Raw genomic sequence first — 25,268 nt, 5'->3', positions numbered from 1 at the left:
CAAGGGAGTGGGAGTGCTATGAAACCCTCTTCTCTGATTGGCTCTCTGGAAGCCAGCCGCTGCCACGAGGGAAAGAAGCTTCAGTTTGTCGCATGCGCAGTGAGTAAACATGAGCCTCTGGTAGATGAGGGAAACCGCGATCAGAGTACGGCGCGTGCGCAGATCAGGGATCGCGATTGCGAGTCCTCTGCTGCGGTGATTCGGGTTCCTCTAGAACGTTGAGGGCACAAGTCGGGTCCTGAGACCAGGTAAGCGTCTGCAGAGAAGTCAGGTAACCGTACGGCTGCCGACGACTGTCAAGGGCTCCGGAGAGAGGACTGGGAGCCGGGACGCCTGGGTTTTTCCCGTCTTGCGACCCCGAGTGGCGCAGCCAGTTAACCTGAGGCCGCGCTGGCGGTGGGGTGGGGCCGGCCCTGACACCCTAGCTCAGTTTTCTCGAGACCTGGTTTACGCTAGGTGCTGTGGGTCGGCCCTGGGGCTGTTCAAGCACTTAGGGCAGGGGAGAGGAGAGACTACCGTCCTGGAGAAAACGGTTCCACGGAGGCCCAAGGCGAAACGGAAGGATCCTCATGTACTTAGCTGAGGGGAGCTGTGAGCACGCATCAGGTGCTGTTTCAGGCCTGGCACGTAGTAGGGGTCAGCACTGCCCTCGCTAGGCTTCTGCGGAGATATTTGTTTTTTTAAATAGACGTGGGGGGGGGGGTCTCACCATGTTGCCCAGGCTGGTCTTGAACTCCTGGCCTCAAGCAATCCTCCTTCCTCGGCCTCCCAAAGTGCTGGGATCACAGGCGCCAGCCACCCCGCCCTACTTTTGAAGGACCTAAGGGAACCCGCTCTCCTCCCCGTGGGTCCCCAGCCTATTTCATGTGCACTGTGCAGGCCACATTCTTCAGCCTAGTTAACCTTTAAGGTCCTTCCAGCTCCTCGATTTCCCTCCAGGAGTTCTGGCTCACAGTAAAGGGACTTCCCTGGCACTATCACTTAGGCCTCCACGACCCAGGAGATGGATTTGCCCTTGGAATGACAGATTTGCCAGGAGGCCTTCCATCTCATTGGAGCTTCCTAAGTATACCTACCAATTTTTATTTTTTACTTTTTTTTATTTTTTTGGGGGGGTGGGGACAGGGTCTCAGTCTGTCACCCAGACTGGAGGGCAGTGGCGTGATCTCGGCTCACTTTAACCTCTGCCTCCCGGGTTCAAGCGATTCTTCTGCTTCAGCCTCCCAAGTAGCTGGGAATACTGGTGCCTGCCACCACATCCGGCTAATTTTTTGTATTTTCAGTAGAGACGGGGTTTTGCTCTATTGGCCAGGCTGGTCTCAAGCACCTGACCTCAGGTCATCCTCCTGCCTCGGCCACCCAAAGTGCTGGGATTATAGGTATGAGCCACCACGCCTGGCAATTTTTAAAGGGTAAATTTGATATTATCCTGTTTTTCGTGATTTTTTTAATCATATTACATAATACCAAAATATATTTTGTTTAAACCAGGACTTGCTTCATTGAAGATGGTTTTATCTTTCAGTGCGAGCCTGCTGGGAAGTCAGGCTATATTTTTGGCATCACAGTGATCTCCCTAGTACTTGATTTCACAGACCAGAATTATGACCCCACCAAATAACATGTTTTCAGTAATGTCATGGCTTCTCAAGTACTTCTTTTTTTTTTTTTTTTTTTTTTTTTTTTTTTTTTTTTTTTTTTTTTTTTGAGACGGAGTCTCGCTCTGTCGCCCAGGCTGGAGTGCAGTGGCCGGATCTCAGCTCACTGCAAGCTCCGCCTCCCGGGTTCACGCCATTCTCCTGCCTCAGCCTCCCGAGTAGCTGGGACTACAGGCGCCCGCCTCGTCGCCCGGCTAGTTTTTTGTATTTTTAAGTAGAGACGGGGTTTCACCGTATTAGCCAGGATGGTCTCGATCTCCTGACCTCGTGATCCGCCCGTCTCGGCCTCCCAAAGTGCTGGGATTACAGGCTTGAGCCACCGCGCCCAGCCTCAAGTACTTCTTAAATTGGACCATACCAAGTAAAATAATTTACAAGCCACTGTTCTAGATGTCTTTTCACCCTAAGCTCTAAAACAAAGGCCCATGAAATAATCAGTTCCCAGACTGGGTTTGTGTCATAAGATCACAGTGTATGTGGTGTGTCATTCCGAAGTTCCTCAGCCGTGTAGTTGAGAGATCTGACATGCTCCCATTTAGTGAGCACTAAGTACTTTACATTTATGGCAACATGTATGATTTTGTTCTCACTCTAGGTAGTAGTATCTCCATTTTACAGATGAGGAAATAGAGCCAAAGTTGCCCAGTAAGTAAATTGTGGCATTGAGACATTGAATGCAGGTCTATTGGCCACAGAGCTTGCACTCCTCAGCAGTAAGACCTTTTTGGGACAAAAGAAAAAATGAGAGGAGTCGTCAAATACAGAATGTGAGTTACCTTTTTTTTTTTTTTTTCGGTGAGCCGGTGTCTCGTTCTCTCGCCCAGGCTGGAGTCCAGTGGCGCTCTCTCGGCTCACTGCAAGCTCCACCCCCCAGGTTCACGTCATTCTCCTGCCTCAGCCTCCCTAGTAGCTGAGACTACAGGCGCCCACTACCACGCCCAGTTATTTATTTATTTATTTACTTATTTTGTATTTTTAGTAAAGACAGGGTTTCACCGTGTTAGCCAGGATGGTCTCGATCTCCTGACCTCGTGATCCACCTGCCTCAGCCTCCCAAAGTGCTGGGATTACAGGCGTGAGCCACTGCGCCCAGCCTAGTAGTGAGTTATCTTAATTGTTCACAGTCACAGATCAAGCTTCTTGTTCTACTCTTTGCCTCTTCTCTACTGTACTTGATTAGTCTTTTCAAAAAGAGAAAGTTGGCCGGGCGTGGTGGCTCATGCTTATACTCCCAGCACTTTGGGAGGCCAAGGCAGGCGGATCACTTGAGGTCAGGAGTTGGAGACCAGCCTGGTCAACATGGTGAAATCCCATCTCTACTAAAAATACAAAAAGTAGCTGGGCGTGGTGGCTGGTGCCTATAATCCCAGCTACTTGGGAGGCTGAGGCAGGAGAATCGCTGGAACCTGGGAGGCATAGGTTGTAGTGACCCAGGATCATGCCACTGCACTCCAGCCTGGGCAACAGAGTGAGACTCTGTCTCAAAAAAATAAATAAATAAAAATTTAAAACAGAAAAAGTTAAGGAAAAAGATCTAACATTGCCTAAGGAACTGGAAAAAGATCTGGAGATACTATGAAAGGTAACGAAACAAGGTGTAGAAAGGATAATTTAGTTTCAAAAATTGAAAACCTAATGGTCTTCCAAGATAGGTCTTCCTGAGATAATCAGGAAGTGTGCATCTCTTATTTTCTTTATTTGTATTAAATACAATAATGTATCTGAAAGTACTTTGCAGCTGGATGTGGTGGCTCACACCTGTAATCCCATCACTTTGGGAGGCTAAGGCAGGAGGATTGCTTGAGCCCATGAGTTCGAGACCTGCCTGGGCAACATGGCAAGACCCCATCTCTATAGAAAATTAAAAACTAGCCAGGTATGGTGGTACACACCTGTGGCCCCAGCTACTGGGGAGGCTGAGGTGAAGAAGCTTGCTTGAGCCCAGGAGGACAAGGCTGCACTGAGCCATTTTTACGCCACTGCACTCCACTTGGGTGACAGAGGGAGACCCTGTCTCAAAAAAAAAAAAAAAAAGAAGAAGAAAGTGCTTTGGTTTGGGTATCTTTAAGTGCTAAACAAACACAAGGCATCATTAATAGAAATACAGGCTTTGAGACTTTTAGAAGAAAATATACAGTGGTGTTGTTGCTGCTTTTTCAATGTGTTTCTGTTTTAATAGTATAGTTGATAAATTATAAAGTTCCTGTTAGATGCCATAAATAGAACAGATATGAGGCTGGGCGCAGTGGCTCACACTTCCCAGCACTTTGGGAGGCCGAGGCAGGCAGATCACGTGAGTTCAGGAGTTCAACACCAGCCTAGGCAACACGGTGAATCCCCATTTCTACTAAAAATACAAAAAATTAGCTAAGCATGGCGGCGTGCGCCTGTAGTCCCAGCTACTTGGGAGGCTGAGGCAGGAGAATTGCTTGAATCTGGAAGGTGGAGGTTTCAGTGAACCGAGATTGTGCCACTGCACTCCAGGCTGGGCGACAGAGTGGGACTCCGTCTCAAAAAAAAAAAAAAAAAATAGAAGAAATATGATACACACAAATAGGACAGGTGTAATTATGTGGATTCGAAGTTTTCTGCTTAAAAAAAAATAAACAGGGCCAGGCACTGTGGCTCACGCCTGTAATCCCAGCACTACCGGAGGCCAAGGCAGGCACTTCACCTGATGTCAGGAGTTTGAGACCAGCCTGGCCAACATGGTGAAACCCCGTCTCTACTAAAAAGACAAAATTAGCTGGGCGTGATGGCAGCTGCCTGTAATCCCAGATACTCAGGAGGCTGAGACAGGAGAATCACTTGAACCCGGGAGGCAGAGGTTGCAGTGAGCCAAGATCACGCCATTGCACTCTAGCCTGGGTGACGAGCGAAACTCCAGCTCAAAAATAAAATAAAAATGAACAAGATATTGGGATTATGTGAAGGGAATGTTTTCCTCTTTATTTCCTTAGCTAGCTCTAGAATTCTGCAGCATTAAGCATTCAAGCATTAAGCCTGTTAAATTTAGGCCAGACCTAGAGTAGTCTCCTTTTCCTCCCATCCCCCAAAATCAAAGACAACAGCTCTGCATTTCCTGCTCACTCTATTATGTTTTCCTTGTTTGAAACGTAATTATCGCCGGGCGCGGTGGCTCAAGCCTGTAATCCCAGCACTTTGGGAGGCCGAGACGGGCGGATCACGAGGTCAGGAGATCGAGACCATCCTGGCGAACATGGTGAAACCCCGTCTCTACTAAAAATAAAAAAAACTAGCCGGGCGAGGTGGCGGGCGCCTGTAGTCCCAGCTACTCCGGAGGCTGAGGCAGGAGAATGGTGTAAACCCGGGAGGCGGAGCTTGCAGTGAGCTGAGATCTGGCCACTGCACTCCAGCCTGGGAGACACAGCCAGACTCCGTCTCAAAAAAAAAAAAAAAAAAAGAAACATAATTATCTGCACTTACTGTGAGTGAAGGGCGCTTTACCTTCAGTGTAAAACCCCATATCTAGGAAATGGCATGGTCTGTTTCAAACCTGACCAGCAATACTCACTAGTTCCATTTGAGAGGTTTCAGCCCTTAAGGATCTCAGGCACCTACAGCAGGAGGATGAGCTAACAGGAGGATGTGAAAGACAGAGAAAGGCTACTTTCTTTTTAACTACCATTTTACAGAGAGCACCAAAACACTTTTTTTTGTACCCTGTACCCAGGGTGGAGTGCAGTGACCTCAGCCCACTGCAACCTCCGCCTCCAGGGTTCAATCCATTATTCTGCCGCAGCCTCCCGAGTAGCGCGGACTACAGGTGTGCACCACCACACCTGGCTAATTTTTTGTATTTTAGTAGAGGGTGTTTCACCGTGTTGCCCAGGCTAGTCTGGAACTCCTGAGCTCAAGCAGTCCACCCTCCTCAGCCTCCCAAAATGTTAGGATTACAGGCATGAGCCACCACACCTAGCCCCAAAACACATTTTTGAAACATGAATTGTCATTAAGCATTTCTCAGAAAATCATTTTCCCCTCACTTAGCTTCTGGCACCACCTGCTGGCTGCTTTGTCTTTTCAAAGCGGCAACATTGCACGTTGGTCTGTTTAAGCTCAATGTTGTTTGGCCCTTAACTGTTAGTTAGGTCATTGTTTTGAGACCTACGGTTTCATCTCCTTCTTAAGGAAGAAACAAGGTGGAACAAGCAGGTAATCAGCCCTCCTGAATTCTTGTCTCAGTTTCTTAAATGTTATATAAATAAGAAACAGGCTGGGCATGGTGGCTCACGACTGTAATCCCAGCACTTTGTGAGACCGAGGCAAGCAGATTGCTTGTGCTCAGGAGTTTGAGACCAGCCTGGGCAACATGATGAAACCCCATCTCTACTTTTTTAGAAAAGAAAAAGAATCTTTTAAAAGTGTCTGTCCTAGCAATCAGAAGAACTTGCCGATTCCTGTGTTCTGGAACAATGCTTGTCAAATTTTATGTGCCTCTGCATCACCTGAGGATCTTGTTAAGCTGCAGGTTCTCACTTGGTAGGTCAGAGCAGGGCCTGAAATCTTCATTCCTGACCATCCTCCACGTGGTGCTTTTGCCCCTACTCTGTGGACCACACTTTGGGTAGCAAGATTCTAGAGCTACATTGTCCCATAAAGTAGCCACCAGCACATGTGGCTAGTGAGCACATGTGGTTCAAACTGAGATGTTCTGTAAGTATGACTATACCCTAGATTTTGAAGCCTTCATATTTAGGGGGGGGGAAAAGAATATCTCAATTTAAAAATATTGGCTGGGTGCAGTGGCTCACGCTTGTAATCCCAACACTTTGGAAGACTGAGGTAGGCAGATCGCTTGAACTTGAGTTCCAGACCAGCAACATGGTGAAATCTCGTCTCTACAAAAAATTGAAAAATTAGCCAGGCATGGTGGTACATGCCTGTAGTTCCAGCTACTCAGGAGGCTGAGGTAGCGAGCCTGGAAGGCATAGATTGCAGTGAGCTGAGATGGCACCACTATACTCCAGCCTGGATGATGGAGCCAGACCTTGTCTCAGAATAATAATAAAATATTGATCACTTGTTGAAATAATGTTTTTGATATATTGGGTTAAACAAAATATAAATTTCATCACTTTCTTATTTTCTAATGTAACTGCTAGAAAATTTAGAATTTCACATGTGGGTAGCATTAGTTTTGTTTTTTGGTTTTTTTTTTTTTTTTGGAGACAGTCTTACTCTGTCACTAGGCTAGAGTGCAATGGCGCGATCTCAGCTCACCGCAACCTCCGCCTCCCAAGTTCAAGAGATTCTCCTGCCTCAGCTCCCGAGTAGCTGGGACTACAGCGACGTGCCACCACACCTAGCTAATTTTTTGTGTTTTTGGTAGAGACGGGGTTTCACCGTGTTAGCCAGGATGGTCTCTATCTCCTGACCTCATGATCTGCCCGCCTCTGCCTCCCAAAGTGCTGGGATTACAGGCATGAGCTACTGCGCCCAGCCCAGTAGCATTAGTTTCTATTGGACAGCACTGTTCTAGAACATTAACACAATAGAGGTGACATTTTTGATGTTTTTTTTTCCCCATATGACCCAGTTTCCCAATCTCCTTGTTTCCATGTCACCATCTCTGCTAGCTCAAATCAGTATTTGTTTAATCCTTTTCTTGGGATGATTTCCTTGCCCTCCCATAACACTCCTTTACACCTTTTCAGCCTTCACCATTGCCATCATGATCCCAGGGCTCTCATCAAGCAGTGGACAGTCGTATGTGCCAGAATACAGGCAGTAGTACCCTTGTGTAAAGCGCTTAGCCTTGCCACGGGATGTGGGGCCTGGACCAGCAGCAACAGCCTCATCTGTGAGCTGGTTAGAAATGCAGAGCCTCGCTGGGCACGGTGGCTCACGTCTGTAATCCTAGCACTTTGGGAGGCTGAGGCTTGTGAATCACCTGAGGTCAGGAGTTTGAGACCACCCTGACCAACATGGTGAAACCCCACCTCTATTAAAAATACAAAAAAAAAGCCGGGCACGGTGGCTCAAGCCTGTAATCCCAGCACTTTGGGAGGCCGAGACGGGCGGATCACGAGGTCAGCAGATCGAGACCATCCTGGCTAACACTGTGAAACCCCGTCTCTACTAAAAAATACACAAAAAACTAGCCGGGTGAGGTGGCGGGCGCCTGTAGTCCCAGCTACTCGGGAGGCTGAGGCAGGAGAATGGCGTGAACCCGGGAGGCGGAGCTTGCAGTGAGCTGAGATCCGGCCACTGCACTCCAGCCTGGGCGACAGAGCGAGACTCCGTCTCAAAAAAAATAAATAAATAAAATAAAATAAAATAAAATAAAATAAAATAAAATAAAAGATATGGAGTCTCACTATGTTGCCCAAGCTGATCATGAACTCCCAGCTTCATGGGATCATCCCACCTCAGCCTCCCAATATGCTGGGATCAGGCATGAGCCACCATACCCAGCATTATTTTTTTTGTATTATTATTTTTTTTACTGTATTTTTTATTTTACTGTTTTTGTTTGTTTTTGAGACAGAGTTTCGCTCCTTCAGTCTTCGCCCAGGCTGGAGTGTAATGGCGCAATCTCGGCTCACTACAACCTCTGCCTCCCGGGTTCAAGCAGTTCTCCTGCCTCAGTCCTCCCAAGTAGCTGGGACTACAAGTGCCCACTACCACCCCCAGCTAATTTTTTGTATTTTTAGTAGAGACGGGATTTCACCATGTTGGCCAGGGTGGTCTCGAACTCCTGAGCTCAGGTGATCCACCTGCTTCAGCCTCCCAAAGTGCTGGGATTACAAGGCACAAACCACCATGCCCAGCCTATTTTGTTTTTTAGAGATGAGGTCTCCCCATGTTGCACAGTCTGGAGACAGCTTCTGGGCTCAAGCAATCCTCCCACCTCAGCCTCCCAAGTAGCTGGGACTGTAAGCTATTATCTTCTGGTTTTCATCTGCAATTGTTTGCTCCAGCCACAGGCCTTGTTGTAGAGTTGAACGTGCCATCCCTGCAGATAGTCTGTCTTGATTTGAGTTGAATGTGGAAGCTGGAGGAGGGGTGTGCTGACCAGATCCAGTCATGAGGAAGGCCACTCAGTAGCGCATAGGTTTCAGATCCTGACAGCAAGCTCTCCAAGAGGAAGAGGGGCATAGAAAGTTTGAGAACCACTGCTCTGTAGTATGTTATCCATCCTCAGCTATGGCACATACCCTGTTTGTGCACGTCTTCATTTCACTTTTATGCTATAGACTCTTCAGGCTCCCTGAAGCCCATGCCTGACACTCAATAGATGTTTAAAATATTCTTGCACAAATTAATGTTCCCTTTTGTAAATTCCTTAGACCTGTTATCTCTGAACTTAACCAAGTTGGAAGGGACTCAGGCAACAACAGGAGCTTTCACCTTAACTGGGATCAGCCATTTAGTGCAGAAGCCATCATCAAAGGAAAAGTAGAGCCTAGGGAGTCAGGGTAGAGCGCCAGCCCTACACTGAAGCTCACATTTGAAGAAAGGAACTGGGGCAGAGCTGTCATGACTGCTGGTTTCCTCTTACTAGCACTTCTCTGTACCATTTTCCTTTTTCTCTTTTTTCATGTCACAATGAACTATAATTTGAGCTGCTTTTATTGTTCCCTAAAGACTTTGGATTACTCTGTATCACAAAAACTGAAATCCAATTCGTATTTTTTTGACCTTTGGGGAAATGGAACCATGGGTGTGTTTGTCATTTTTAGCAGTCATGGGAGTAGGGCCAAAGCTCCAGGAGATACTAAAAGTGTCTAGAATTGTCTGATTGGCTGTTGGAATCAACTGTTAAACAAAGCAGCCAGTAACTGAACACCGGGGACCTTCTTGAACTCCAGTTGGGTGGGAGACCTTCCAGTGTGTCTGGCAGCTCTGAACTAGGACAGAAAGGAGGTAGAGATTCAAACAGTGGACTGGTGACAAAGCAGCTGATAAAAGCACTCTCCTTTCCATTCTTTGTCTGGGAGTCTTGCCTTGCCTTGGAATCACTTCCTCTCTTTTTCACTGCACTGGTATGTGCCAGTACTGTCCTGCCTGGTCAGATTTAGCAGCTAGCGGATGAGAGAGATGCGGGGCTCATGTTCCATAATGAATTTAATCCGGGACTACAGGCTGCCTGATACACAAATGAATTTTGTTTTGTGGATTGAAAACAGGAATAAAGAAAGATAAGTCTTGGACATTGACTTAGTCTACATAATCATTCGTAGGTAAGGCAATTCTTTGTCCTAGAGAGTTCAGAGAAAGTGCCTGGGTTTATCATTTATCTTTTTATAAGGTATTTGATTTTATACACATTTCACACACGTTAAACAAAACCAGTTTTTAAAGCACCACTTTCCTTGGCACACTCTATTTCAAAGTATATCCCTTCATAGTCATGGAGCACCTTGCCAGTATCATCTTTTAAAACAAATTTTTCTTTTTTGGCTAGGCGCAGTGGCTCATGCCTGTAATCCCAGCACTTTGGGAGGCCGAGGTGGGCAGATCACAAGGACAGGAGATCAACACCATCCTGGCTAACACGGTGAAACCCCATCTCTACTAAAAAAAAAAAAATACAAATTAGCCTGGCGTGGTGGTGCTCACCTGTAGGCCCAGCTACTCGGGAGGCTGAGGCAGGAGAATGGGGTGAACCCGGGAGGTGGAGGTTGCAGTGAGCTGAGATCGTGCTACTGCACTCCAGCCTGGTGACAGAGCAAGACTCCATCTCAAAAAGCTTTTTTTGCTTTTCTTTGTGTTTTTTTTATTGTTGTTTGTTTTGAGATGGAGTCTCACTCTGTCACCCAGGCTGTAGTGCGGTGGCGTGATCTCGGCTCACTGCAACCACTGCTTCCCAGGTTCAAGCAGTTCTCCTGCCTCAGCCTCCTGAGTAGCTGGAAGGCGTGTGCTGCCACGCCCGGCTAATTTTTTGTATTTTAGTAGAGACAGGGTTTCACTGAATTGCCCAGGCTGATCACAAACTCCTGAGCTCAGACAATCTGCCTGCCTCAGCTTCCCAAAGTGCTGGGATTACAGGCGTGAGCCACCATGCCCGGCTTGTTTTGTTTTTGAGACAGGGTCTCACTCTGTCACTCAGGCTGAATGCAATGGCATTATCACGGCTCACTGCAGCCTCAACCTCCCTCCCACTACTTGGGACTACAGGCTGAAACCACCACACCCAGGTAATTTTTTTATTTTTTGTAGAGGCGGGGTCTCACTATGTTGCCCGGGCTGTGCTTTTCTTTTTTTACACTACACAGATGTAGGCAGTACCATCTTAATTATCACTCGCTGGGACTGACAACACATTGACTTAGATCATAATGTTAGTCATGGAACTAAAAACCAGCATTGGCATTATATTTATTTCCCATAGAAATAGCAGAAGTAGGCTGGGCGCAGTGGCTCCCATCTGTAATCACAGCACTTTGGGAGGCCAAGGCGGGCAGATCATGAGGTCAAGAGAACGAGACCACCCTGGCCAACATGGTGAAACCCCATCTCTACTAAAAATACAAAAATTATCTGGGTGTGGTGGCTTGTGCCTGCAGTCCCAGCTACACGGGAGGGTGAGGCAGGGGAATCGCTTGAACCTGGGAGGTGGAGGTTGCAGTGAGCCGAGATCATGCCACTGTACTCCAGCCTGGCAACAGAGCAAGACTCCATCTCAAAATAAAAAATAAAAAAGAAATAGCAGAAGTAGAGATGAAGGATATCATACTGTCATTCTAAAGGTGTGACCAGTGTCATCTCAGTATCACTGTACTGGTTACTAACCTAGAATCTTACATGTAAAGTAACAGGAAATGCACATATTTACAAGAAAGCAATGCCTGATCCCGTGTCTCCGCCCCGCTTCCTCCTCAGTGGGTATCTATCTAGATCTCACAGTGGGCTCAGGAGACAGCAGCAGGCTCAGGGAAGTTGACCAAGGGTGAGGTGGACGGGCTAGGAGCAAACCTAAGGAGTAATCTGCTGGATGTCTCGTTACCTTAGAAGCTGGCTCCCACCTAGGTCGGACACCAATTGCAATGACTACAGTTTATGAAGTTTCAAATAGTAAAAGAAGCTATTTAGAGCCTCATATGAGGCAGTTGTTTAATAAGAGCAGCACAGGCCAGGTGGGGTGCGGCTCACTCCTGTAATCCCAGCACTTTGGGAGGCCGAGGCGGGTGGATCACCTCAGGTCAGGAGTTCAAGACCAGTCTGACCAACACGGAGAACCCCTGTCTCTACTAAAAATATAAAATTAGCCAGGCGTGGTGGCACATGCCTGTAGTCTTAGCTACTCGGGAGGCTGAGGCAGGAGAATCACTTGAACCCAGGAGGCAGAGGTTGCGGTGAGCCAAGATCGCGCCATCGCACTCCAGGCTGGGCAGCAAGAGTGAAACTCCATCTCAAAAAAAAATAAAAAAATAAAAAAGCACAGCTGTATTTGGTGCCTACGTAATCTTCAATAAAGATGCTGTAACCAAGTGGTACTTTTGCAGTTCCCATAATCCACCTGGGTGACAGAGATTTTACTACAAATCAGTCTCAAGCCTTGAAAGGAATCAACAAAGCCCTTTCTAGAATACTGTTTTCTGTGATTTTTTTTTCTTTTTTTTTTTTGAGATAGAGTCTCCCTCTGTTACCCAGGCTGGAGTGCAATGGTGCAATCTCAGCTCACTGCAACCTCTGCTTCACGGATTCAAGCGATTCTCCTGCCTCAGCCTCCCAAGTAGCTGGGATTACAGGTGCGTGCCACCACACCCAGCTAATTTTTGTATTTTTTAGTAGAGATAGGGTTTCACCATGTTGGTCAGGCTGGTCTCGAACTCCTGACCTTGTGATCTGCCCACCTCGGCCTCCCAAAGTGCTGGGATTACAGGTATGAGCCACCGTGCCTGGCCTCATTGTATCATTTTTATGCCTTTGCATCCTCATAGCTTAGCTCCCACATATCAGCGGGGACATACAATGTTTGGTTTTTCATTCCTGAGTTACTTCACTTAGAATAATAGTCTCCAGTCTCATCCAGGTCACTGCAAATGCTGTTCATTCATTCCTTTTTATGGCTGCATAGTATTCCATTGAATATAATACTAGTTTGTTTATTTACTTGTTGATTGATGGGCATTTGGGTTGGTTCCACGATTTTGCAATTGTGAATTGTGCTGCTATAAACATGCTTGTGCAAGTATCTTTTTCAAATAATGATTTCTTTCCCTCTGGGTAGATACCCGGGATTGATGGATCAAATGGTAGTTCTCCTTTTGGTTCTTTAAGGAATCTCCACACTGTTTTCCATAGTGACTGTACTAGTTTACATTCCCACCAGCAGTGTAGAAGTGTTCCCTGTTCACCTCATCCACGCCAACATCTACTGTTTTTTGATTTTTTGATTATGGCAGTTCTTGCAGGAGTGAGGTGGGATTGCATGGTGGTTTTGACTTGCATTTCCCTGATCATTAGTGATGTGGAGCATTTTTTCATATGTTTGTTGACCATTTGTAGATCTTCTTTTGAGAATTGTCTGTTCATATCCTTAGCCCACTTTGTGATGGGATTTTTTTCTTTCTTTTTTTTTTTTTGAGACAGTCTCACTTTGTTGCCCAGGCTGGAGTGCAGTGGCGTGATCTCGGCTCATTGCAAGCTCTGCCTCCCAGGTTCACACCATTCTCCTGCCTCAGCCTCCCAAGTAGCTGGGACTACAGGTGCCCACCACTACGCCCAGCTAATTTTTTTGTATTTTCAGTAGAGATGGGGTTTCACTGTGTTAGCCAGGATGGTCTTGATCTCCTGACCTCATGATCCGCCCGCCTCGACCTCCCAAAGTGCTGGGATTACAGGCATGAGCCACTGCGCCTGGCCAAGTTAATTTTTTTTTTTTTTTTTTTGAGACAGAGTTTTGCTCTGTCGCCCAGGCTGGAGTGCAGTGGCCGGATCTCAGCTCACTGCAAGCTCTGCCTCCCGGGTTCACGCCATTCTCCTGCCTCAGCCTCCCGAGTAGCTGGGACTACAGGTGCCCGCCACCTCGCCCGGCTAGTTTTTTGTATTTTTTAGTAGAGACGAGGTTTCACCGCGTCAGCCAGGATGGTCTCGATCTCCTGACCTCGTGATCCACTCATCTCGGCCTCCCAAAGTGCTGGGATTACAGGCTTGAGCCACCGCGCCCAGCCCCAAGTTGATTTTTATATAAGGTGAGAGATCAGGATCCAGTTTCATTCCTCTACAGGTGGCTAGCCAATTATCCCAGCATTTATTGAAAAAGGTGTCCTTTCTGCACCTTATGTTTTTGTTTGCTTTGTTGAAGATCAGTTGGCTGTAAGTATTTGGGTTTATTTCTGGGTTCTCTATTCTGTTCTATTGGTCTATGTGCCTATTTTTATACCAGTACCACACTGTTTTGGTGACTATGGCCTTATAGTATAGTTTGAAATCAGGTAATGTGATACCTCCAGATTTGTACTTTTTGCTTAGTCTTGCCTAAGACTATGTGGGCTGTTTTTGGTTCCATATTGCTATGTGGGCTGTTTTTTGGTTCCATATGAATTTTAGAATTTTTTTTTTCTAATTCTGTGAAGAATGGTGGTGGTATTTTGATGGGGATTGTGTTGAATTTGTAGACTGCTTTTGGCAGTATGGTCATTTTCACAATATTGATTCCACCCATCCATGAGCATGGGATGTGTTTCCATTTGTTTGTGTTGTCTATGATTCCTTTTGGCAGTTTTGTAGTTTTCCTTGTAGAGGTCTTTCGACTCCTTTGTTACGTATATTCCTAAGTTTTTGTTTTGTTTTGTTTTGTTTTGTTTTGTTTGTTTTTTGCAGCTATTGTAAAAGTGGTTGAGTTCTTGTTCTTGATTTGATTCTCCGCTTGGTCGCTGTTGGTGTATAGAAAAGCTACTGATTTGTGTATGTTAATCTTGTATCCAGAAACTTTGCTGAATTCTTTTATCAGTTCTAGGAGCTTTCTGGAGGAGTCCTTAGGGTTTTCAAGGTAAACGATCATATCATTAGCAAACAGTGACAGTTTGACTTCGTCTTTATGGATGTAGATGCCCTTTCTTTCTTTCTCTTGTATGATTGCTCTAGCTAGGACTTCCATACTGTGTTGAAGAGAAGTGATGAGAGTGGGAATCCTTGTCTTGTTCCAATTCTCAGGGGGAACAGTTTCAACTTTTCCCCATTGAGTATTATGTTGGCTGTGGGTTTGTCATAGATGGGTTTTTTTGCTTGTTTTGTTTTGTTTTGTTTGAGATGGAGTCTCGCTGTTACCCAGGCTGGAGTGCAGTGGGGCGATCTCAGCTCACTGCAACCTCCACCTCCCGGGTTCAAGGGGTTCTCCTGCCTCAGCCTCCCGAGTAGCTGGGATTACAGGCATGGGCCACCACGCCCGGCTAATTTTGTATTTTCAGTAGAGACGAGGTTTCACCTTGTTGGTCAGGCTAGTCTTGAACTCCCGACCTCAGGTGATCTGCCCGCCTCAGCCTCCCAAAGTGCTGAGCCACTGCACCCAGCCTCAATTTGAAAAATTTTTTAATTTCCATCTTGATTTCGTTTTTGACCTAATGCTCATTCAGGAGCAGGTTATTTGATTTACATGTATTTGCATTTTTTGTTTGTGGGTTTTTTTGGTGCTTTGTTTGTTTTGAAACGGAGTTTTGCTCTTGCTCTTGTCGCCCATGCTGGAGTGCAATGGCACAATCTCGGCTCACTGCAACCTCCGCCTCCCAGGTTCACGCAATTCTCCTGCCTCAGTCTCCCAAGTAGCTGGGATTACAGGTGCCTGCCACTACACCCAGCTAATTTATTTGCATAGTTTTGAAAGTTCCTTTTGGAGTTGATTTCCAGTTTTATTCCACTGTGCTCTTAGAGAGTGCTTGATATAATTTCAATTTTGTTAAATTTATTGAGGCTCATTTTACGGCCTGTCATATGATCTGTCTTGGAGAAAGTTCCATGTACTGTTGAATAGAATGTATATTCTGTGGTTGTTGAATGAAATGTTCTATATATATCTATTAAGTCCGTTTGTTCCAAGGTATAGTTTAAATCCATTCTTTGTTGACTTTTCGTTTTGATGACCTGTCTAGTGCTGTCAGTAGAGTATTGAAGTCCCGCACTATTATTGTGCTGCTGTCTATCTCATTTCTTAGGTCTGTTGGTAATTGTTTTATAAATTTGGGAGCTCCAGTGTTAGGTTTATATATGTTTAGGATTGTGATATCTTCCTGTGACAAGGCCTTATTACCATTATATATATAATGTTCCTCTTTGTCTCTTTTAACTGCTGTTGCTTTAAAGTTTGTTTTGTCTGATATAAGAATAGCTATCCCTGCTTGGTTTTGGTGTCTATTTGCATAAAATGCCTTTTTCCAACCCTTTAAGTTTATGAGTCCTTATGTGTTAGGTGAGTCTTCTGAGGGCAGCAGATGGTTGGTGAGTTCTTATCCATTCTGCAGTTCTGTATCTTTTAAGTGGAGTGTTTAGGCCATTCACATTCAGTGTTAGTATTGAAATGTGAGGTACCATTGCATTCATCGTGCTCTTTATTGCCTGTGTACTTTAGGGGTTTTTTGGTTTTTTGGTTTTGCTTTTTAACTTGTATTTTTGTTTTATAGGTCCTGTGTGATTTATGCTTTAAAGAGGTTCTGTTTTGATGTGTTTCCAGGATTTGTTTCAAGATTTAGAGCTCCTTTTAGCAGTTCTTGTAGTGGTGGCTTGGAAATGGTGAATTCTCTCAGCATTTGTTTGTCTGAAAATGACTATCTTTTCTTCATAAGTGATACTTACTTTTTCGCTGGATACAAAATTCTTGGCTGATAGTTGTTTTGTTTGAGGAGGCTGAACATAGGGCCCCAATCCCTTCTAGCTTGTAGGGTTTCTTCTGAGAAATCTGCTGTTAATCTGATAAGTTTTCCTTTATAGGTTACCTCGTGCTTCTGCCTCACAGCTCTTAAAATTCTTTCCTTCATTTTAACTTTGGATAACCTGATGACAATGTGTCTAGGTAAAGATCTTTTGGCGATGAATTTCCCAGGTGTCCTTTGTGCTGCTTGAATTTGGCTGTCTAGGTCTCTAGTGAGGCCGGGGAAGTTTTCCTTGATTATTCCCCCAAATATGTTTTCCAAGCTTTTAGAATTTTCTTCTTCCTCAGGAACACCAGTTATTCTTAGGTTTGGTCGTTTAACATAATCCCAGACTTCTTGGAGCCTTTGTTCATATTTTCTTACTCTTTTTTCTTTGTCTTTGTTGGATTGGGTTAATTTGAAGACCTTGTCTTCAAGCTCTGAATTTCTTTCTTCTACTTGTTGAATTCTATTGCTGAGACTTTCCAGAGCATTTCGCATTTCTAAAGGTGTGTCCAAAGTTTCCTGAATTTTTTATTGTTTTTTCTTTATCTATTCCCCTGAATGATTTCTCCCTTCACTTCTTGTATCATTTTTTGGATTTCCTTACATTGGGCTTCACCTTTCTCTGGTCCTTCCCTGATTAATAACTAACCTCCTAAATTCTTTTTCAGGTAAATCAGGGATTTCTTCTTGGTTTGGATCCATTGCTGGTGAACTAGTGCGTTTTTTGGGGAGTGTTGAAGAGTCTTGTTTTGTCGTATTACCGGGGTTTTTTTCTGGATCCTTCTCATTTGGGTAAGCTCTGTCAGAGGGAAGGTCTAGGGCTGAAGGCTGTTCCAATTCTTTTGTCCCATGGGTTGTTCTCTTCATGCAGTACTCTGTCCCTTTTCCTATGGATGTGGCTTCCTATGAGCCAACTTATTTGCAGTGATTGTTGTCTCTCTTCTGGGTCTAGCCACCCAGCGAGTCTTCCCACTTCCGGGCTGGTACTGGAGGTTATCAGCAGAGTCCGGTGATGTGAACCATCTATGGGTCTCTCAGCCATGGATACCAGTGCCTGTTCGGTGGATGTGGCCGAGGGTACAATGGACTCCATGACGGTCCTTAGCTTTGGTGGTTTAATGGTCTATTTTTTTTTCTGGTTGGCCTCCTGCCAGGAGGTGGTGCTTTTCAGAAAGCATCAGCTGTGGTAGGGGAGGAACCAGCAGTGGGCGGGGCCCTAGAACTCCCAAGATTATTTGCCCTTTGTCTTCCTGCCAGGGTGGATAGGGAAGGACAATCAGGTGGCGGTGGAGCTAGGCGTGTCTGAGCTCAGACTCTCCTAGGGCAGGTCTTGCTGCGGCTGCTGTAGGGAATGGGGGTGAGATTCCCAGGTCACTGGAGTTCTGTACCTAGTAGAGTTATGGCTGCCTCTGCTGAGTCATGCAGGTTGTCAGGGGGAAGTAGGGGAAAGCCAGCAGTCACAGGCCTCACCCAGCTCCCACACAAACCGAAGGGCCAGTCTTACTCCCACCGTGTACCCCAACAACTGCCCTGAGTCTGCTTCCAGGCAGAGGGTGAGACTGACCTGAAAATTTGCCTGAGGCTGCCTTCCAGCTGCAAAAGAAAAGGGCTGTAGTTCTTCCCCCACCTGTGAAGTCTGCATGCCGGATTCGTGCCCTTCCCCGAGTTCTGGCCAGGAGCCTTCTCGCCCTGTTTAAATTTTTACAGAGTTCGACTAGAAATTTTGAATTCCTTCTCCCTGTGGAGTTTTACCCCCTGCTCCTCTGGCCAACCTCCCTCTGGATCCCTGTGGGGTCAGGCAGGAATGGGCTGCCTGGGGACCCAGCAAGCTCCCACTGCCTTTCTGCTGCTTCCTCTACCCCTGTATTTTGCTGGCCTGAGTCTGACTTAGCTCCAGGTAAAGTCAGAAATTTCTCCTGCAAACAGACCTTCAGCCTCTCCAGTGCGGGGGGTGTGTTTTGGAGAGGAGGATCTCCCTTTCCCACTTCCACAGTTGGGGCACTCACAGTATTTGGGGGTCTCCCGGGCCCTGCAGGAGCAATCTGCTTCCTTCAGAGGGTCAGTGGGTCCTCTCAGGATTGCTGGCTTGTTCTTGCAGTTGATCTGGAGCTAAAATTCACAATGTAAGCCTCTGCATGCTGCTCTGTCTGAAGCTGCAATCTAGTCCTGCCTCCTGTTCGCCATGATCCCAGGAGTTCCCCTGCAAATAAATTATGATCACAAGGTCCCAGCATAGGCTGTTTGCAAGCTGAGGAGCAAGGAGAGCCAGTCCGAGTCCCAAAACTGAAGAACGTGGAGTCCGATGTTCGAGGGCAGGGAGCATCCAGCATGGGAGAAAGATGTAGGCAGGGAGTCTAGGCCCATCTCATCTGTCTTTTAATATCTTTTCTAACTAACCTGTAAACTCCATGAAGACAGTCTAGCTCTTTTTCATCCCATGTCCCTCACTATACCTAACAAGGACCTTATTTAAAAATGAGTTGACTGGCTGGGTGCAGTGGCTCATGCCTGTAATCCCAGCATATGGGGAGGCTGAGGCAGGTGGATTACTTGACCTTAGGGAGTTCAAGACCAGCCTGGGCAACATGGCGAAACCCCATCTCTACAAAAAATAATTACCCGGCTGTGGTGGGGTGTGCCTGTAATCTCACGTACTATGGAGCCTGAGATGAGAGAATCGCCTGACCCTGGGGAGGTCAAGGCTGCAGAAAGCTGTGATCACGCCACTGCAGTACAGCCTGGGCGATAGAGTGGGACTCTGTCTCAAAAAAAAAAAAAAATTAGTTGACTTGGTAGTTCCAACAACGAGTACCAGTTGGACCATATTATTGGCAGTGCGTCCAGGGGAACAGATGTTCACATTCAAATCCATGAAACTGGAAACAAAAAACAACAATCATGACATTGATTGATAGTGATGTTTACTATGTCAGACTGTTTAAGCTCAGCTATAAAATAGACTCTCAGCCGGGGTTGGGGTGGCTCATGCTTGTAATCCCAGCACTTTGGGAGGCCAAGGCGGGCAGATCACCTGAGGTCAGGAATTTGAGACCAGCCTGGTCAACATGGTGAATGAATCCCCACCTCTACTAAAAATACAAAAATTAGCCAGGCATGGTGGCACGCACCTGTAATCCCAGCTACTCGGGAGGCTGAGGCAGGAGAATCACTTGAACCTGGGAGGCGGAGGTTGCAGTGAGCCAAGATCATGCCATCACACTCCAGCCTGGGCAACAGAGCAAGATTCCATCTCAAAAAATAAAATAGACTCTCATACTGTCATCTTTACATTTTGATTTCAGAGATTCTCAAACATTTAAATACTGGCACTTGACCCAGATGTTAATTCTTGCTTGATGCACTATTTATCTGTATCAAATTATAGTCCTGTTCCTTTGAAGTTCTTTTTTTTTTTTTTTTTTTTGAGACATTGTCTCAGTCTGTTGCCCAGGCTGGAGTGCAGTGGCTCTGCCTCAGCCTCCCGAGCAGCTGAGATTACAGGCACCCACCACCAAGCCTGGCTAATTTTTGTACTTTTAGTAGAGATAGAGTGTCACCATCTTGGCCAGGCTGGTCTTGAACTCCTGACCTTGTGATCCACCTGCCTCAGCCTCCCAAAGTGCTTGGATTACAGGCTTGAGCCACCATGCCTGGCCTGAATTTCACACTCAAAACCTCTCCTTCCTGAGAAAACAGCACCCCTGGGTGCTTGGAAGATATTTTTGGTCTGTTGCAAGAAAATATGTATTAGCTGGCAGGGCATGTCCTGGTAACATGGCAGACAGTGCAAGGGTGAGGAGAGTGGTGTCTTGCTGAATAATGTGTCTCCACTCATTTCCTAAATTCCCTTGGTAACAGATGGGTCATCATTTGAATTGCTTTATAAAAAGCTGTCTTCGAATCTGAAGCACAGTCTTGAGGGCAGATGCCTCTTTCTGAAAGCTCTCCTCCTTATTCATCTAACCCAGGTCCTCAGCCAGCAGAGCCATGTGCCCCATGAGCACCGCAGGTTTATTTCATTTTCCTACATCACTGACCCGAATATGCCGGCCGCCATGGGGACTCCGGCTTTGGGAGAAGCTGACGTTGTTATCCCCAGAAACAGCTGTCACTCCGGTCCAGATGGCAGGCAAGAAGGACTACCCTACACTGCTTTCCTTGGATGAGAATGAGCTCGAAGAGCAGTTTGTGAAAGGACACGGTCCAGGGGGCCAGGCAACTAACAAAACCAGCAACTGTGTGGTGCTGAAGCACATCCCCTCGGGCATCGTTGTAAAGGTAGACAACAGAAGGCCGCTGAGGGGAGAGGCCCCGCCCAAGGGTCCCACAGCCTCCAGAGATTTCTCCCAAGCATGAATGGGATCAGCTGAAGGGCATTCTTTTTCTGCCTCGGGCCACCCTTTACCAGCCAGGCAGTAGAGGGCACTGCAGATCTCGTCCCATCCCTAAGCCATTCCTCCCTAAGGCAGAACCACCTACAACAGCCTGGGAAGCCTGCTTCCAGGATCTTTTGGAGCCAGGGTATGGCTGCCATCCTTGAATTTGGCATGCAGCACTGGTGCTTGGCTGCTGCCCCGGAAGCAACATCTTGACAAAGCTAAGCAGTGGCTGATAAAGGCAGGCGCCTGGGCAGCATGGTTGTTTCAAATCTATTCCCACTTCAGGAAGGCTGCCGAGATCCCCAGCATTGCTGTGGACTCCAAGTCCCTGAGGAGGCAGCAAGCAGGCCTGGGTTGTCGGCTAGGGGTCCCAGCCCTTAGCTGTCCTGGCTGTGGTTAACGTTAGCGTGGCCACGTCCTCCATGCCTCTCTGTCCCCTTTGGTAAATGTCAGTGATACCTCCCCTTCTGGACAGAGAGGACTGAGGGTGAGATCATGGAGGATCATGGAGGCCAGGCATTTTCCAACCTCAGAAGAAAAAATGTTGTGCATAGCTGCCTATGGGAGTCTTCCTTCTTTACATAAAAAAACAAGTCTCGGGCCAGGCACAGTGGCTCACGCCCATAAACCCAGCACTTTGAGAGGCCGAGGTGGGTGGATTACCTGAGGTCAGGAGTTCGAGACCAGTCTGGTCAACATGGCAAAACCCCATCTCTACTAAAAATACAAAAATTAGCCAGGCGTGGTGGCGCATGCCTGTAATCCCAGCTACTCAGGAGGCTGATGCAGGAGAATCGCTTGAACCCTGGAGGCAGACATTGCAGTGAGCCGAGATCATACTACTGCACACCAGCCTGGGCAACAGACAAGATTCCCTCTTAAAAAAAAAAAAAAGGCCGGGCGCGGTGGCTCAAGCCTGTAATCCCAGCACTTTGGGAGGCCGAGACGGGCGGATCACGAGGTCAGGAGATCGAGACCATTCTGGCTAACACGGTGAAACCCTGTCTCTACTAAAAAATACAAAAAACTAGCCGGGCGAGGTGGCTGGCGCTTGTAGTCCCAGCTACTCGGGAGGCTGAGGCAGGAGAATGGCGTAAACCCGGGAGGCGGAGCTTGTAGTGAGCTGAGATCCGGCCGCTGCACTCCAGCCTGGGCGACAGAGCGAGACTCCATCTCAAAAAAAAAAAAAGACAAGCCTGATCAGAGGGGGTCCCAGTCCATCTGCCTCATGGACTGGAAGCAGCACAGAAAAGAGATAGCCAAGGCAGGTGTTTCATGTATAACGATACTGGCAGCAGATACTTACAGACCATGGAAACGTGTGGGAGGAACTGTTCTAAGCAGCATTAACTCTGCAGTCCCCATAACTCCATGTTCATGATTTCCATCACAGTACAGGTGTGGAATCTGGGACACAGAGAGGCTAAGTGACCTGCCCAAGGTCCTGCCACTTAGTAGTTCAAACCATACCCCAAGTCCATGTACCTAACAGCTGCACTTCACTGCTGGGTTTTTGAGCCACGAGCATATCATGTAAAACCTCAATCATTTTTCCTCCTTGAAAAGTGTCATTCATGAGTAACAAAATTCTGAAACATGAGAGTTAAGTTTTGTTTAACCTGTTTTACATAACTCATTCCAAACTTGCTTTCAGTATTATTCTTTCACCGTAATTTCATATAATTTTTTTTTTTTTTAAGAGACAGGGTCTTGCTTTGTCAGCCAGGCTGGAGTGCAGTGGTACAATCATGCCTCAGTGTAGCCTCAGACACCTGGGCTCGAGCAATCCTCCCGCCTCAGCCTCCTGAGTAGCTGGGACTGAAGGCATGCACCACCACACTGAGTTGTTTTTTGTTTTGTTTTTTTGAGACAGTCTTGCTCTATTGCCGAGTCTGGAGTACAGTAGTGGTGCAATCTCAGCTCACTGCAACCTCCGCCTCCTGGCTTCAAGCAATTCTCCTGCCTCAGCCTCCCGAGTAGATGGGATTACAGGTGCCCATCACCACGCCCAGCTAATTTTTTTGTATTTTTACTAGAGATGGGGTTTCACCATGTTGGCCAGGCTGGTTTCCAACTCCTGACCTCAAGTGATCCGCCCATCTTGGCCTCCCAGAGTGCTAGGATTACAGGCATGAGCCACTGTGTCCGGTCACCCAATTTTTACATTTTTGGTGGAGATGGGGGGTCTTGCTATGTTGCCCATGCTGGTCTCAAACTCCAGCCCTCAAGTGATCCTCCCATTTCAGCCCCCAAAGCATTGGGATTATAGGTGTGAGCCACTATGCCTGGCTTAGGATGTATCTTTTATCAGACAGCTTTGCAAGGCACTCACCTGTAATAACTAAAGCATTACATATTGAATGAGTTATGGTTGACTAATAATAAAGATGCTATTTTCTTCCTTCAGACAGAACTTTATGCTTATGAATGGTGCACACAAAGTGGTTGTTCACTGGCCACAAGCTAGATACATAGTTGATATTTTTTTTTTTTTTTTTTTTTTTTTTTTTTTTTTTTTTTTGAGACGGAGTCTCGCTCTGTCGCTCGGGCTGGAGTACAGTGGCCGGATCTCAGCTCACTGCAAGCTCCGCCTCCCGGGTTTACGCCATTCTCCTGCCTCAGCCTCCGGAGTAGCTGGGACTACAGGCGCCCGCCACCTCGCCCGGCTAGTTTTTTGTATTTTTTTTTAGTAGAGACGGGGTTTCACAGTGTTAGCCAGGATGGTCTCGATCTCCTGACCTCGTGATCCGCCCATCTCGGCCTCCCAAAGTGCTGGGATTACAGGCTTGAGCCACCGCGCCCGGCCCATAGTTGATATTTTTATAATTATTTTGGGACTTTATTTGAAGGCCACTGTTGCTTCTAAACAAAATAGCACTCCTAAGATTAAAACAAATGGCCGGGCGCGGTGGCTCAAGCCTGTAATCCCAGCACTTTGGGAGGCCGAGACAGGCGGATCACAAGGTCAGGAGATCGAGACCATCTTGGCCAACACGGTGAAACCCCGTCTCTACTAAAAAACAAACAACTATAGCCGGACGAGGTGGCGGGCACCTGTAGTCCCAGCTACTTGGGAGGCTGAGGCAGGAGAATAGCGTAAACCCAGGAGGCGGAGCTTGCAGTGAGCTGAGATCTGGCCACTGCACTCCAGCCTGGGCGACAGAGCAAGACTCTGTCTCAAAAAAAAAAAAAAAAAAAAGATTAAAACAATCACAGTGAAAACCACATAATACAACAAGGGTGTGGGACATGGGCCAGAGGCAGGAAAGGGGCTGGTCTTCACTGTTACTGACTCATGGGGACTCCTGATAAGGGGCTTTGCCTTCCAGGTTTGTCCCTCTCTATAAAGTGAACAGGTTGTCGTGACCAGCCTGACCAACATAGTGAAACCTCATCTCTACTAAAAATACAAAAATTAACTGGGCATGGTGGCATGCGCCTGTAATCCCAGCTACTTGAGAGGCTGAGGCAAGAGAATCACTTGGACCCAGGAGGCAGCGATTGCAGTGAGCCAAGATCACTCCATTGCACTCTAGCCTGGGTGACAAGAACAAAACTCTGTCTCAATAAATAAATAATAAGCGAACAGGTTGAATTTAATGACTTCTGAGGTCCTGTCTGTTTTGTAACATCCTGTGGTTTTCACATTATAAAATATTATCTTTTACAGTGCCATCAGACAAGATCAGTTGATCAGAACAGAAAGCTAGCTCGAAAAATCCTACAAGAGAAAGTAGATGTTTTCTACAATGGTGAAAACAGTCCTGTTCACAAAGAAAAACAAGAAGCAGCGAAGAAAAAACAAGAAAGGAAAAAAAGAGCAAAGGAGACCCTGGAAAAAAAGAAGCTACTGAAAGAACTGTGGGAGTCAAGTAAAAAGGTCCACTGAGAAAAGAATTACAGATTCCAACTGACAGAATCTGCCAGAAGCTCCCAGGGAATAATGGCGGTGAGTTCCATCACCAGCATTATTACAGTGCTTCAAAAGAAGTATTTTTGATGAACTTAAAAGACAATAAAGTTATTTAAATGGTGCACTAAACTATAGTGAACAGAGACATGCATGACTCAAGAATAAAACTCGGCAGGCGCGGTGGACAGTGCCTCACACCTGTAATCCCAGCACTTCGGGAGGCCGAGGCGGGCAGATCACCTGAGGTCAGCAGTTTGAGAGCAGTCTGGCCAACATGGTGAAACCCCGTCTCCACTAAAAATACAAAAACTTAGCCAGGCATGGTGGTGGGCGCCTGTAATCCCAGCTACTTAGGAGGCTGAGGCAGGAGAATTGCTTGAACCTGGGAGGCGGAGGTTGCAGTGAGCTGAGATTGCGCCACTGCACTCCAGCCTGGGCAACACCTGGGTGATAGAGCAAGACTCCATCTCAAAAAAATAAATACATAAAACTAGGT

At 46.7% G+C, this 25,268-nt stretch overlaps 1 protein-coding gene across 3 annotated transcripts; it reads left to right on the top strand.

Moving 5' to 3' along the window:
- On the top strand, positions 1-25,268 carry C10H12orf65 (chromosome 10 C12orf65 homolog). 3 transcript variants are annotated; one of them, XM_030939057.1, is made up of 4 exons: positions 127-248; positions 17,149-17,272; positions 20,449-20,758; positions 24,530-25,268. In XM_030939057.1, exons 3-4 carry the CDS (start codon positions 20,468-20,470, stop codon positions 24,746-24,748), a joined length of 510 nt encoding a protein of 169 aa, XP_030794917.1. In that variant the 5' UTR covers positions 127-248; positions 17,149-17,272; positions 20,449-20,467; the 3' UTR covers positions 24,749-25,268. The 3 variants fall into 3 exon arrangements, with proteins under 3 accessions (XP_030794918.1, XP_010366684.2, XP_030794917.1); XM_030939058.1 differs by lacking the exons at positions 127-248; positions 17,149-17,272 and adding an exon at positions 1-99; XM_010368382.2 differs by lacking the exon at positions 17,149-17,272 and having other exon boundaries at positions 14-248.

Source organism: Rhinopithecus roxellana, chromosome 10 (assembly GCF_007565055.1).
Source record: "Rhinopithecus roxellana isolate Shanxi Qingling chromosome 10, ASM756505v1, whole genome shotgun sequence".
Classification (NCBI taxonomy): domain Eukaryota; kingdom Metazoa; phylum Chordata; class Mammalia; order Primates; family Cercopithecidae; genus Rhinopithecus; species Rhinopithecus roxellana.
Note: the sequence above shows the minus strand (reverse complement) of the source record. Positions and strands in the feature narration are given on the sequence as shown.

What these genes read in the sequence shown, in the direction of transcription:
- C10H12orf65 (XM_030939058.1), top strand. Translation starts at nt 20,468, where the DNA reads ATGTGCCCCATGAGCACCGCAGGTTTATTTCATTTTCCTACATCACTG. An exon ending in CCTCGGGCATCGTTGTAAAG is followed by an intron (nt 20,759 to 24,529) that starts GTAGACAACAGA and finishes TATCTTTTACAG; the next exon opens with TGCCATCAGACAAGATCAGT.